Genomic DNA, 12,856 nt, shown 5'->3' with positions numbered 1-12,856 from the left:
GTTCTACACTGCAAATTCGAGCAATGAGACATTCACTGAAACACAGGTCTGAAGGTGACAAATTGCAATTTAAAGATAAAAAATGTAACTTGATACTGCAAGTTTCTTCAGAATTGGCACAACAGCAATCACAACAGAACAACAAATACGCTGATCTCTCCAAAGAATTTTTGCAAGGTATTATTGGTTTTTGTATATGCTGTGAGGGGGTAATCGGCATCCTGAACACGAAGCGGAGCGGAATGAATGGCGCAGGTCTCTGTTCACGAAGCGGAGCTGAAACTGTGGACACAAGAAGGTTGGAGACTTGAAAACATGCTCCCTGCCAAAACCTGGAATCGTCGGAGTAAAGTGCATCCTGGGACAGGTATATATGTGTCCATGCACAGAACGTTTGGAAATTGCACTGGCGTCACGGTGTTGTTGCACATATGGGAAAAGCTCATTCAGGGATCTGCTGAATGCTGCTTGCATCCTTTGGGACCATAATGCTGTGCGGTCTTGTGGACAGGCTTCTGGCACAGGGCACAAAAATGCTTCTGGCATGCCCAACAGAAGAGGTGGTTGTTGTTTCCGATCTGCAAGTTACCAAAACAAATACAGTTGTAAGAGGTATTGCAAGTGCATTGGTTCAATTATACTTGGAAAAAATAACAATACAGTATAATTGAAACGGAACAATTGCTAACCCAGGGAGGGCCGAATGGGTTAGCCCGGCTTGTCTTAGTTCAAACCGAAAAACAAAATGGCCTAAAAATCAGTGGTTGATTTACTTAATAAATACAAACAAACAATTGCAGAGTTAAAATGTAATCCATGACTCGTGGTTATTTAAATTATAAGCCATTGAACTTGGAAAGCCATAGATGAAGTAATCATGACTAAAAGGACAAAGCACAAACCACAACATATAGGGTAAAAGTCTTGAATGGCAACATTATCTAAAGGAGTCCAGAAACGATACTTTCTTGGTTTCTTGATGCAAAGATAGACAATGTCCTCAGTACCCTTTAGAATAAATTAGTCATTTACCTTTGGAGATGGTTGACGGCATGTAGGACAAGGATGACCTTGACCATGCTGTGCATACATTTCAGCATGCGCCTGTGCAACCACTTGGCGCTGGACCCTTTGATTCATTTGCAATTCCCATCTGTCGATTTCCTCCTGAGGAAAAAGCACGCATGCACCCCTGTAAAAACATGGTCGTTTTTTTGTCAAGTCAACAGTGTACGGCAAAGCACAGAATATGGTGATTACTAAAAGAGAAAACTCACTTGAAATGGTCATATCCAGTAATTGCATGATTACATTGATAGCAGAAGTACTCCTTACAGTTCCAACAAACCATCTTATTGCATCCTTCTATCTTAGATATGGCCATCTTGCATTTTGGGCACTGTTTTGCATCCTTCATAATTTCCTTCAGGCTGCGTAGTTCCTCTAGAATCTTCTGCTGATCTCCTTGCACTTGTCCAGATTTTTGGCGACTCTATATTCAAATAAAAATAAAGTGAAGATTTTCAACAATGTTCTAAAAACATAGGACAAAGCACAGAATAGAACAAAAATGACCCCCAGTACTAGTCGACCTTCATCCAGGAAGTATAAATTACAGCATCAGTGTTATCAGAGTAAATCAAAATGCAATCTTGTCTTGCGTAGTCACTAATTAGCCTTCAGGAGGGAAAAAATGACAGCTGCAGGTACATCTATGCTTCCTGGTAACAAGATATCTAGGCATCTAGCCACAAAGCGTTGTGAACCTCACCCCATTATGATTTCCAAAAAGTGATCACCACTAGTAACCCTTCCTGATGATGGTTTAAAATATGTATACTGAACAAGGCCTCAAAGGAAAATACATCAGGTATAAGCTAAATATACAGGGAATGCAGTTCTCATACCTCCAAAATAAGAAGTTTTTCTTCTGGAGACAAACATTGCTCCCCAACATGACGGCGATTTCTACAAAGTGTGCAGAAGCTGAATAAACAACTTGAACACACTGCTTCATTACCTACATCCTCCAAGCAAGCAGTTTGACATCTCGGACAATAAACAACATCACTCATGGCGTCAAGAGTTCTCTGGAGTAGTAATCCTTCCCAACGTTCAAATTCTTCCTCCTCAAGAAGCCTTTTTAGTATATTAGGAGGAACACCACCTTCACATTTCGTATCAGGACATCGCAACTTCACTACATTTCCTTCCTTGACATTCATTTTGCAGTATGTTTGCATGCATTTCCAGCAAAAGAAATGATGACATGGAAGTTTGATGAAATCAACACCTGATGAGGTAACAAATTAGATCAAAAATAGAGGCAGCGTTTATTCAGATAACGAGGATTAGAAGAAACGAAAACGGAGCATATCCAGCTGGGCAAATAATGAAGACCACGTCATGCCTTTACAGTTTTACAAACAAGAACAGCCTTTGGAAGAATGCTTTTTTAAAGATAAATTCACCCAGAAATAAGAACAAGGGTTATTGCTACCTGTAGTGAAAACATATAACATGTTAATATGTTGCAACTCCAGTATCTAGTGAATTCTATAAAGAAGGAATACTTGGGGACTAAACTGCATGCAGAGTGGTAATATCTAGCCAAGTAGTTCCATACTATGCCGGGACAATCACAGGCCAATATACACCTTGATGGTTAGTAAAACACGGCACAAGAATTTACAGCATAACACAGCAAAGGTGAAAGAGATACCAGGAAACTCGCTGAAACAAATCATGCAGTCATGGATAGCATGTAAGAAAGCTTCATGACGCTTATTATCATTGTATCTCATCATCCTTGGAATTATAACATCTGGCGAAGCATCATCTGCACAAGCGCGCTTATCACCATCATCTTCATCACATGTTATGTCACCCTTGCTTAAAACTATCTCATTACCAAACCCTAAGTGAGAAAGGGAAGAAGTTTGGAGCCATTGCACCCATTGATATGTTACTTCCATGCCCTGTTGCTCTTCCCAAATTATATCAAGCATGCGACATAATGACGATATCATCCCTTTGTCAAGCCATTCCATGGAGATAGTGAAAAGGGGAGGGCAATGACTTGGGTATGATGAAGGCAGGAGACATGTCAGCAGGATTGGAGGCAAATGCTCAACTCTAAACTTGTAAACAAGGAAATCAGCATCAGCATCACATGTTGCCCCATATTTTAATACCTCATCAGCATAACTGAGCCTTGTCGTTACATCTATAGCGTCTGGAATCTCGATATGCACATGAACCTGTAATTACATTAGCAAATTAAATCCTTGCTCTTAAAAAGAATATGACCCAAAAACTGAATTTGAAGGACATACCTGGAAAGACCGCTTGCCTCCCTTTTTGTTGAAAATAACTACAGTGTCTCCGAAAATTGCTTCCAAGGCACAGATCTGAGCATTGAATTTACATTCTATCAGATTAAAAGAAGCGATTATCACATGCTTAATGTATAACATAAAGATAATTGCAAAAACGCAATTAATAACATCTAGGAACTCCATTCTGGTAATACTATTTGGCTTCTTGTTATACCTAGTCCATTATTCTTGGCCAACACCTTCCCCCCAGTTCTTTTCTTTGATGAAGGACACAAACCCAAAAACTTACTAAACTAAAAGGTATTTACCAGATTGGCACAAATGCACGCGAGCAATACCCTTTTTAAAGTGCATTTCTTCTCTCATAATGCACCGCCATGCATAGTTAATCACACCCAAATATGCTATGAGCAATGAGCTTATGACAGTTACTTAGTTACCAAACAGAGACATACAGAATAACTCAATCCTCAGCTGGCCACAAGAATGGAGAATCAGTAAAACGCCATTCCAAACTCATAAATTTCAGCACGCCATCCATAACTATGACAGGAACCGCCAAGTCATGCTTCTCCGGCCAAGATCATCTGCGACTGCGAGTCAACACACAGAGAGACAACAAGGCGTCACCTCGTCTTCCTGCCTCTGATCATTGGCGCGCGCCTCCTCCTCAGTCAACTCCACCTCCTCCACACCAACCCCAGCCAGCTCGTGCAGCTTCGTTACAGCCTCCTCCTCCCAGCTCCGGCCCGCCGCAGCCCTCCCAGATGACGACGCCTCCATCGGCGGCCGAGGCGGTGGAGGGGCCTCGGGCTCGGGAGGCGGCGGCTCCGGCGGATAGCCATCAGAAGCATCGGAGATGTGGAGGCGCTCCAGGGCCTCGGCGGCGGCGGACGTCCCGGCGGCGGCGTGGGGGAGCTCGGCGGCGGGGGTAGGGTTTGGGGCGTCGGTCTTCAGGGGCGGCCACGGCGTGGGACCAGAGGGGCCCTGCGCGGCCGCCCCCCTCGCCTTGGACGACTTCCGAGGCATCTCGCGGTGGCGGGCGGTAAGGCTGTGTGTCACACGGACAGATTCGAGCCGAGAGGTGTTCGTATGGGCGCTACCCGGCGGCAGCGCGGCCCGGGATGTGGCGGCGAGGCGTGATCGCGTGAGACGGTGCCGGCACGGGGAGACACGAATCTCGGCGCGCCCGATTAGCTTGCTCGTCTCGCTCGCGCTACGGCTTTAGGCGCTGGCAAAGATGGAAACTTCGTCAGTTGAAAAAAAAAAAATCAAAACTTCGTGGTGTGAGATGCGACTAGCCAGGTCAGCGCGCTAGGACTGGTTTTTCCCCACGTTGTAGTGACCGGTTTTGTAGATCCAGTCGTTGTCATTATTTGTACTCTGTTCAAAATTTTCTGCTCATTACGGAGTAAATATATCATAAACTCGTTTAACTTTAGACTCAATGCATCAAACTTTAATTTAATATAATAGTTGTTAGAGTGGTTTAGCGTCATCTTGTTGGACTTGATAGTTGTTCCTATAAGATATGGTACACTCAAAAGTATCTATAAAAATAATACTCATGTTGTTCTTTTTATAAGATGTGTATGTAATTCAATACTCAAACTTTATAATATGTTAATGATATATAGGTTTAGTGATAAAAATCGATATCATGGAATTTATATTTGAAAGTACTTCATTTGATATCAAATATAATTTTATTGGGATATCTACATGATCTTCAACATGACACTTTGGTTTGAAATATATGTACAAATATATTTGAGATCAGATGTGGTATTTCATATGATTACTATGTAAGAGAAATTAATGGCTCAAAATTTGTTTTGCGGACCACACTTTGAAGCCACCCTATCAGCCCGGGGCTTCTGGTTGGCCCCTCAGGTCTGCCTCGGTAGAGCCCTGCCACTCGAGAGCCGAGCGGGAGCGGTTGTGCCGAGCTGATGACCCGGGCGGACGCCGTGTGGTGGCCGCGCAAAACAGTGGAAAATGCAGCGGCCGGCGGGGGGCTTTCCTTTTCCACGGGAGTTGATACGGCAGCGTATGTCCCGCGTGTGTGGCGACATGCATGGTCAGCTCACAGCGGGCAGCTCCGGCGGCAGCAGAGCTGCTGGCGTGAACTCGGTGCCGTAAACTTTGGAACACGGAAACACATCAATCAAGCTAACGACTCTCCTTTTAATCGATTCTAGCCTACAAGATTCAGTCTTGGTTAGCATTGGGAAAAATTTTCCATATGATTGATCTTGCAGCTATTTACTAGGCTATTTGGAAAGACATAAACAAGGCTGCCTTCGAGAAAAAAAAACTTATTTGTGATCTTAGTAAAATCATTTTTTATGCTTCTTTATTTTTGAAAATCTGGACAGATCTTCTGAAGGGCATGAACAAGGAGCAAAATCAGGTGCATTATGTGAAGATGCTTCCTAGTTATGGTGCGATGATCTCTGATGCTACTGTTGATAAGAATATATACCTCTAACTCGGCAGAGGATAAAGATACGAACAACTGAGTGTCTTTTACTAGTATATTATGTCTTTCGCGTGTAGTTTGGTTAGTCTGTCCTGATTATCTTTCGATGAAAACTTAAACTCTTTTCTGTTCTGCTAAGTCAGTGTGTTGTAAGCGATCGTGAAATCTAGTTCTATCCTGTCTATATGGGATGTAAGTCGTAACAAACTGATATAATTCCTCTGTATAGAAAAGGAGTTCCCCTATATTAGGAAAAAAACTTCGCAGCGCAATTTTCTGTCTCTATTCAGTGGGTTATTCACCGGATTCACGACCGAATCATTTCCTGGAACCTCAGGCCCAGCTGCACACGTGATTGATTTACGAAACACGGTACACGTTCTACGGATTTAGTGGTGAACATATACGTCAGGGCCGTGACTGCAAATGGATATTTATCATATTTCTCGTCGCGAGAGACCAAAGCAGCGACGTAATTTCAATGACCTATTGTATTTGCAGCCATGCTTGCATATATTCAACAGTCTTATGCAGTGACATCACCGAATGGACGCTCCGAAGGTTCCTCGTATTTGGGGCTGCTTGTGCCATGCATGCACATTGGTGGTTGATATGAATCATGCCGCCTTCCCGTCTTGCTTCTTCGTGCATTATCTGAGACTTGGAGCTTTGCTAGCTTATGGAAACGAAAAGCTAGACAACATGCCAATATAAGTGTGTTCTATATCCTATACTAGCACCTTGATATTCAAAATAGTAGGTTTCCTCAAACGATTAATATAAATTGGCGGTTTGACTGAAAAATTAGGAGAGTTATCGTCTCAGACCTGTCTGATAATTTCAACGTCGGGATTCAAGATAGCTGGCTCCGGATTATGAAGGTTGATTTTGGAAGAAATCATTGAGGCATTGACATACATGCACTACACGTAGACTTCAGATTAAAGAACGATTTGCGGTCCTATAGGCCAGTCACGCTAGGTTGTTGCGTGCCTTGCGACATATACCGGCCGGCGAAGTGTGAACCTCAGCATCCAAGAATATATCAAATCTTACGTGTTGAGATATCTCGAGCAACTGCTCTCTTTGACTTATATCATTCACAGACGAAACAACAGCGACGGTTAAAACAAAAAATGATTGTTTCATCAACTAAACAAGACCGTCCCTTCTCCCCCTATAAATACGAGCTCAAGAACAAGGACCGCATACCTTCTGCCCTGCATCCCGGCAATCTCCTAGCCAGCCAGGCAGCAGTACGCGGGTGTGTATCTATCGATCCGGACGATGGGGAGGTCGCCGTGCTGCTACCACGACGCCAGCATGAAGAAAGGCCCGTGGACGGAGGAGGAGGACCGGATGCTGGTGGAGCACATCCAGAAGCACGGCGGCCACGTCAGCAGCTGGCGCAACCTGCCCAAGGCCGCCGGGCTGAACCGCTGCGGGAAGAGCTGCCGCCTCCGGTGGACCAACTACCTCCGCCCCGACATCAAGCGCGGCAACTTCACCGACGAGGAGGAGAGCCTCATCATCACCCTCCACGCCTCCCTCGGCAACAAGTACGACTGGTCAACTTGTCTCCCCAGTCACCACACTCCATGCATGCATGCCGCGCCACCACTTGCTTTTGGAGCAGTTGGCGCACGTAAATCTTCTCGAGAGACGACGAGTCATAGAGTAACACACACGTTCATTGTCCTGCGTTAGGTGGTCGACGATCGCGACGCACCTGGAGCGCCGGACGGACAACGAGATCAAGAACCACTGGAACACTCACATCCGGAAGAAGCTGCTGCGCATGGGCATCGACCCCGTCACGCACCAGAATCTGCCCCCCGACGACATCGTCAACGGCGCCCTCGCCTCTCCCGGACTCCCCGAGGCGCTCCTCTCCGCGGCGGCGAGCCTCGCGGGCCTGAACAGTGCTCTGATGCAGGCGCAGTCGCTGCAGCTGCTGCTGCAGGCCATCAGCTCTAACAACGGAAGCGCTGGTCTCATGGCCAACTACAACTTAGCCGCAGGAAATGCAATGCTTAACGCGAGTAGCATTGTTCCAACTTCCCAGGACCAGATGAACCTCTTGTCTCACGCGACCTACTACCGACCAGCTGGTTATCCGGGTAATATCACAAGTTTTGCAGAGCAAGACGTGGTGCAGCAACTGAATGCTTCGGCTCCAGTGCTCGTCTCCTCTGCAGAATCTGCGGCATTGGTGTCTGAATCTTATCCACAGGAAACGGTAGCTGCAGCGGACCTGCCTGTGCAGGGTGTTGCCAGCTTGGAGCCCATGGAGATGCCGAGTATGTGTTCTCTGGAGGATGATGCTTTCTGGAAGGACATCCTAGAGAGCAACTTCCCACTATGAGCTATTTCTCGAGCGTGAAATGGATGCATTGCAGTGTTGTATAAAATTTTAAACATGTTCATCAATTAGCTTCATATTATCCATTAGATCTGTCAATGATCAGAACACAGCATACTTCAGAGCTCGCACATCAGTGGTATATTTGTAGCGAACTCTGAATCTGTAATATATGCAGTAGTGAACTTGAGTTTTTTCAGTTTAATCATTTGATGGACCCTGGATCCCATTGCACTTAGCATGTCACCAAGTACAGCTGGGCATGTGAACAAAAATGTGTGCGCTGCAGTGGGCTAGAACTGTACGATTACAGTTAGATGGTAGAGATTAAACACGCACATGATCGGTATTTCTGTCTCTTGCTCCTTCTTGCACAATGCTCGAGTTAAATATTTCAATTCATGTTTGAGGGCCCTTGATTTCATGTAGGGCAGTTTACTAATGCTGAAAGGAGCAGCTATGGATTAGCATCCATGCTAAATCAGAATACACATCGTAACCAGCGAAGTCATTTTCGTTCCAAGGTCGGTAACGAGCTTCCAGATGGAAAAGAAGGCTTTTTTCGATGGCAGGGCAGGAGACCCTAGTCAAATCTATTCTCTCCTCGCAAACAACCTATCATCTCACGATCCTATCTTTGCAAAAGTGGCTCTAAAAGAAGATTGATCGCATACGAAGGAGTTTTATTTGGAAGGGAGAGGAGCCTGACAAGATCTGTAGCGGCCACTGCTTGGTAAATTGGGCGACCGCAACCAAATCAAAACAGAAAGGAGGTCTTAGGATTATTGATCTTCAGATATTTGCAAGGCTCTCCACCTACACTGGCTTTGACTTCAATGGCAAGACAATGATTGTCCTTGGAAAGGCCTCCCTGTACCGTGTGATCAGACAGACCACGAACTTTTTTATGCTTTTACAGTCATATCAGTGGGCAATGCTGAAAAAACCGATTTTTGGAAATCCAATTGGATCAACAAACAGGCACCAAGGAATTTTGCCCCTCTAATCTTTGCCAAATCGAGGAGGGAGAATTTCCAAGTAAAACAAGGCCTTCTCAATCAGCATTGGCTTTCATACCTTGACGAAACCGATCAGATCAGTTGGAGATGGACATCAAATGGAGACTACACAGCTAGCAGTGCTTATAAAATTCAATTCCAAGGAATAACTTCGAAGATCAACATGAAACCCATCTGGAAAGCCAAAGTGCAACCAAAATGCAAAACCTTCTCTGGATTCTCTTACAACAAAAGATTCTGACCGCGAACAATTTGGCAAAAAGAGGATGGCCTCATGATCAGACTTGTCATATTTGAAATCAAGAAAACGAAACCCCGATACACCTTTGCAAAGGCTGCATGTTCACAAAAGAGGTGTGGTCGCACCTCCTCTCCTAGCTGCAGCTAGTTAATTTGCTTGTGATGGATCGATTTTGTACCCTCTATGATTGGTGGTGGGTAGCCGCAAGAAATTTCAACAAACAGTACAAGCCAATTCAACAGGCTCGTGATCATCTTTTGGTGGATTATTTGGAAGGAAAGGAATATAAGAATCTTCCAAAATGCAACCTCATCGGCATTGGATGTGGCCCTTAAGATCAAAGAAGATTTCAGTCAATATCAGCTCGCAGTAGGCCTTGCCTAGCTGTTGTTCGTACTCAGCGTTGTCTTCTTCCTTTTTCAGTTGTTTGATCTTGCCATTGCGCATGCACCTTTGTCTTCCTTTTCTTTTGCTAAACTCCTATTTTTATTCCTAGTCTAATAAAATCGGCAAAGCTCGTGTCGTCTTTTCTAATAAAAAATCAAATGCCGTTAGATGAAAACTAAACCACATGCATTTTTTATCGTGAAATCGTTAAACACAATGGCAGATATGTTTGAGTAATGATTGTCAGCGAGGTCTTCTCCCTCTCCAGATGACTTGGACCTCACCAGCATGTTTTCACGTATATCGTCTCCAGGGTCCTCAATGTCTCCACGCAAACGCCCTGCGGTGCATGCTGGGAGTCTGTTACTCATCCATGTACTTAGCGCTAGACGCTCATGTACTCTATTTATACACATCGTGTGCTATCAATACATAGCAAGCACTTGCACCATTGTTCCTTTACATGGTATCAACAGCCCCAGTTCATGAGATCCTCCACTTCGTTCAGCATGAGCATCGAGCCCGCTTCCTCCTCCGGCGTGGCCGCCCCTACTATACTCGTCCCCTCTCTAGCTGCTCCCACCTACCCAGCCTCCGTTCCAGCATCTTCTGCCTCTCTTATTGTCTCCCATACAATCCAGAGCATCAACATCAAGTCACTACTCCCGTTCTCCCTTGATATCCAACTCAACAACTACACCAAATGGAAGACTCTCTTCCTGATCATTCTAGGGTGCTTCTACTGATCACGAGCCCAACCATGAAGATCTCGAATGGGTCAAGGAAAATCTAATGGTCCTCATGTGGATCTATGCCACAATCTCTGAGGAACTATTATACATGGTGATGAAGCATGTTGCCACTGCCTTTGTTGTCTAGCACCACCTCCACACGTTGTTTTCCAGCAATAGACCAAGTCACACAATACACCTAGAGGCTGAGTTTCACGGTCTCCAATAAGGTGATCTCTCCATGTCCGCCTACTGTCATCAGCTCGAAAACCTCACCAATGCTCTTGCGGACTGCGATCAGCCCATCTTCGAATACACGCTTGTCCACCAGGCCATCCGTGGCCTCAGTCCACGCTTCAATGTCCTGAAGAAGATGATGTCTGCTCTTCCTTTGTTCCTCACATTCATGCAAGCATGGGACTACCTGATGATTGACGAAACATCTCAAGCCAATGAGGCCAAGCAGGCCGCTGACACTGCACTGGTCGCCTCCGGCTCCAACAACGTCTCTAGTGACTCCACTCCACAATGACCTGACCAAGCGGATCGCCAATCCACCACCTCCGAGCATGGTCGAGACCGTGGTCCTCGTGATCGTAGCCGCAGCCGTGGTGGTCGTCGCAACTCCAACAACAACCGTGATCAACACCAGAACCAATAGCAGCCCCCCTTTCCACCACATATGTGGTGGGGTGTGCCACCCAACATCTATTGGTGGTGGGAAGTTTCCACGCATATAACGGTTGGTGGTGGAAAGTTTCCACGCAGACTGCAGGAAACAGTTTATGATAGATCTCCAAGCATATAACGGCGTCAGTTGTAACTTGAGAGTTGACCTCTGTACAAAGCCAGGACATCACCCATGACTTGGCATCCTGATCCACACATTAGCAACAAAAGGGTCACTATTAATTAGTAGTTAATAGTTGGGTCAATAAAAGGCTTGCCCAATGTTTGAAGCTGTTGACTGTCCAAAAGGGTGTGAGTGATCATTGTGTCATTCTGATTATTTTGGATTTTCAGATCTCTAATAAAGTCTTCCTTTGTTGTTTTAGAGGATAATGATAAATATCATTTTTTTTATGAAGAATGTAAAATGAGCTCACTTGACCTTTGCCTGTCACTCCAAGTTAGACCCATCCTATCCGTTTGTAGTTGCTTGATATTCGAGAGAGGAAATGGAGTTCAACTATTAAAAATTTGCTTCTGAATATCTAGTGTGAATGATCGATCGAAAATCAGGTCATATATATTAAGATCTCTGCTTCAAGTAATGATGGTGTAAGCATCTAGGCCTCTATTTCGAGTTTTAGTAATTAATGATATCACGATCATCGTTGTAGGATTAATTGATAGTTAGGTCACATGATGATTCTTGGGTATTCTCGTCATCTACATTGGTTTTCATGGTTATCAGCAAAGGATATATGCGAAGATTAAGGACTAACTAGTTTTAAGTTTTGTTTAAAGTTGAGAGATAATACTTAGAATACTATGGGTCTTTGTTTTTATCTTTGGTCATACTATTAGAGAGGGTTAAGGATAGTAGCTTACCTAGTTTGGGCTAGAGATATAGTTCGATACATACTAGTCAAATCTAGCACTAGGTAACTCAGATGAAGTCCAGGAAATAGAAGAACAGAGAGGAGACTAAGTTTGGAAAGAAATGGATTCACTGTATGATCCGGTGACTAGCCATTTTTTGGTCAGAGAGTCGGAGTTTCAAGTAGAGTCATCGTATGACACGTTGATTAGGTCGCCATATGATACGTTGATTAGGTCGTTATATGGTACGGTGCACCGTACTGCTAGATAGAGACTATGAAAACTAGGTGGCTTTAAAAATTGTAGTCATCGTATGATACAGAGTTTTGAGTCACTGTATGATATAGCGAGTCATCGTATGAAACGATGAGGTGTATGGAACAACAATGACTAGTTTCTATGATCGTTGGTGAGCCTAGTCATCGTATAATATGGTGTTAGTTACTGAATGATATGGTAGGTCACCGTATCATATGGTGACCCTAGTTTTCTACTGACATGGGGATAATAGGTAGTTTTTTATTGATGGCTATAAATACGGCCCTCATTGCCTCTTCAAGGCTCTCTTGGCTGGTGGTTGAGCTCAGTTACATACTTAAAGAGTCAAGAGGAAGACAAAGTACTTGAGTGTTTTTCAAGCTTCTTAATTACAAGATTAATGATATCATTATGCTAGGTGGGTAGCTAGTGTGCATCTAATCATCTCTTTCGCTTAGATTAGGTCAAGTGGGGTTCTTAGCTTGTTACTCTT

General features: G+C 44.4%; 2 protein-coding genes across 2 annotated transcripts; one reads left to right on the top strand and one right to left on the bottom strand.

Moving 5' to 3' along the window:
* Window positions 1–15: 15 nt before the first annotated feature.
* LOC133888506 (uncharacterized) lies at window positions 16–4,556 on the bottom strand. The gene is made up of 8 exons (XM_062328781.1): window positions 3,969–4,556; window positions 3,336–3,410; window positions 2,912–3,260; window positions 2,723–2,839; window positions 1,908–2,293; window positions 1,278–1,492; window positions 1,033–1,192; window positions 16–578 (listed from the first exon to the last, which is right to left on the bottom strand). Exons 1-8 carry the CDS (start codon window positions 4,365–4,367, stop codon window positions 447–449), a joined length of 1,833 nt encoding a protein of 610 aa, XP_062184765.1. The 5' UTR covers window positions 4,368–4,556; the 3' UTR covers window positions 16–446.
* Window positions 4,557–7,025: 2,469 nt separating this feature from the next.
* On the top strand, window positions 7,026–8,479 carry LOC133888944 (transcription factor MYB41-like). Its single transcript, XM_062329347.1, has 2 exons — window positions 7,026–7,379; window positions 7,528–8,479. Exons 1-2 carry the CDS (start codon window positions 7,108–7,110, stop codon window positions 8,183–8,185), a joined length of 930 nt encoding a protein of 309 aa, XP_062185331.1. The 5' UTR covers window positions 7,026–7,107; the 3' UTR covers window positions 8,186–8,479.
* Window positions 8,480–12,856: the final 4,377 nt, after the last annotated feature.

The sequence above is a fragment of the Phragmites australis genome, chromosome 13 (assembly GCF_958298935.1).
Source record: "Phragmites australis chromosome 13, lpPhrAust1.1, whole genome shotgun sequence".
Taxonomy (NCBI): domain Eukaryota; kingdom Viridiplantae; phylum Streptophyta; class Magnoliopsida; order Poales; family Poaceae; genus Phragmites; species Phragmites australis.
This window is presented reverse-complemented; position numbering and strand designations above follow the sequence as displayed.

Excerpts from the sequence above, each read along its gene's own strand:
- LOC133888506 (XM_062328781.1), bottom strand. The coding sequence starts at position 4,367 with ATGCCTCGGAAGTCGTCCAAGGCGAGGGGGGCGGCCGCGCAGGGCCCC. Across the intron at positions 3,261-3,335 it reads GAGGCAAGCGGTCTTTCCAG|GTTCATGTGCATATCGAGAT; the intron begins GTATGTCCTTCA and ends ATGTAATTACAG. Across the intron at positions 2,840-2,911 it reads CCTTTCTCACTTAGGGTTTG|ATGATGCTTCGCCAGATGTT; the intron begins GTAATGAGATAG and ends GCGCTTGTGCAG.
- LOC133888944 (XM_062329347.1), top strand. The coding sequence starts at position 7,108 with ATGGGGAGGTCGCCGTGCTGCTACCACGACGCCAGCATGAAGAAAGGC. Across the intron at positions 7,380-7,527 it reads CACGCCTCCCTCGGCAACAA|GTGGTCGACGATCGCGACGC; the intron begins GTACGACTGGTC and ends GTCCTGCGTTAG.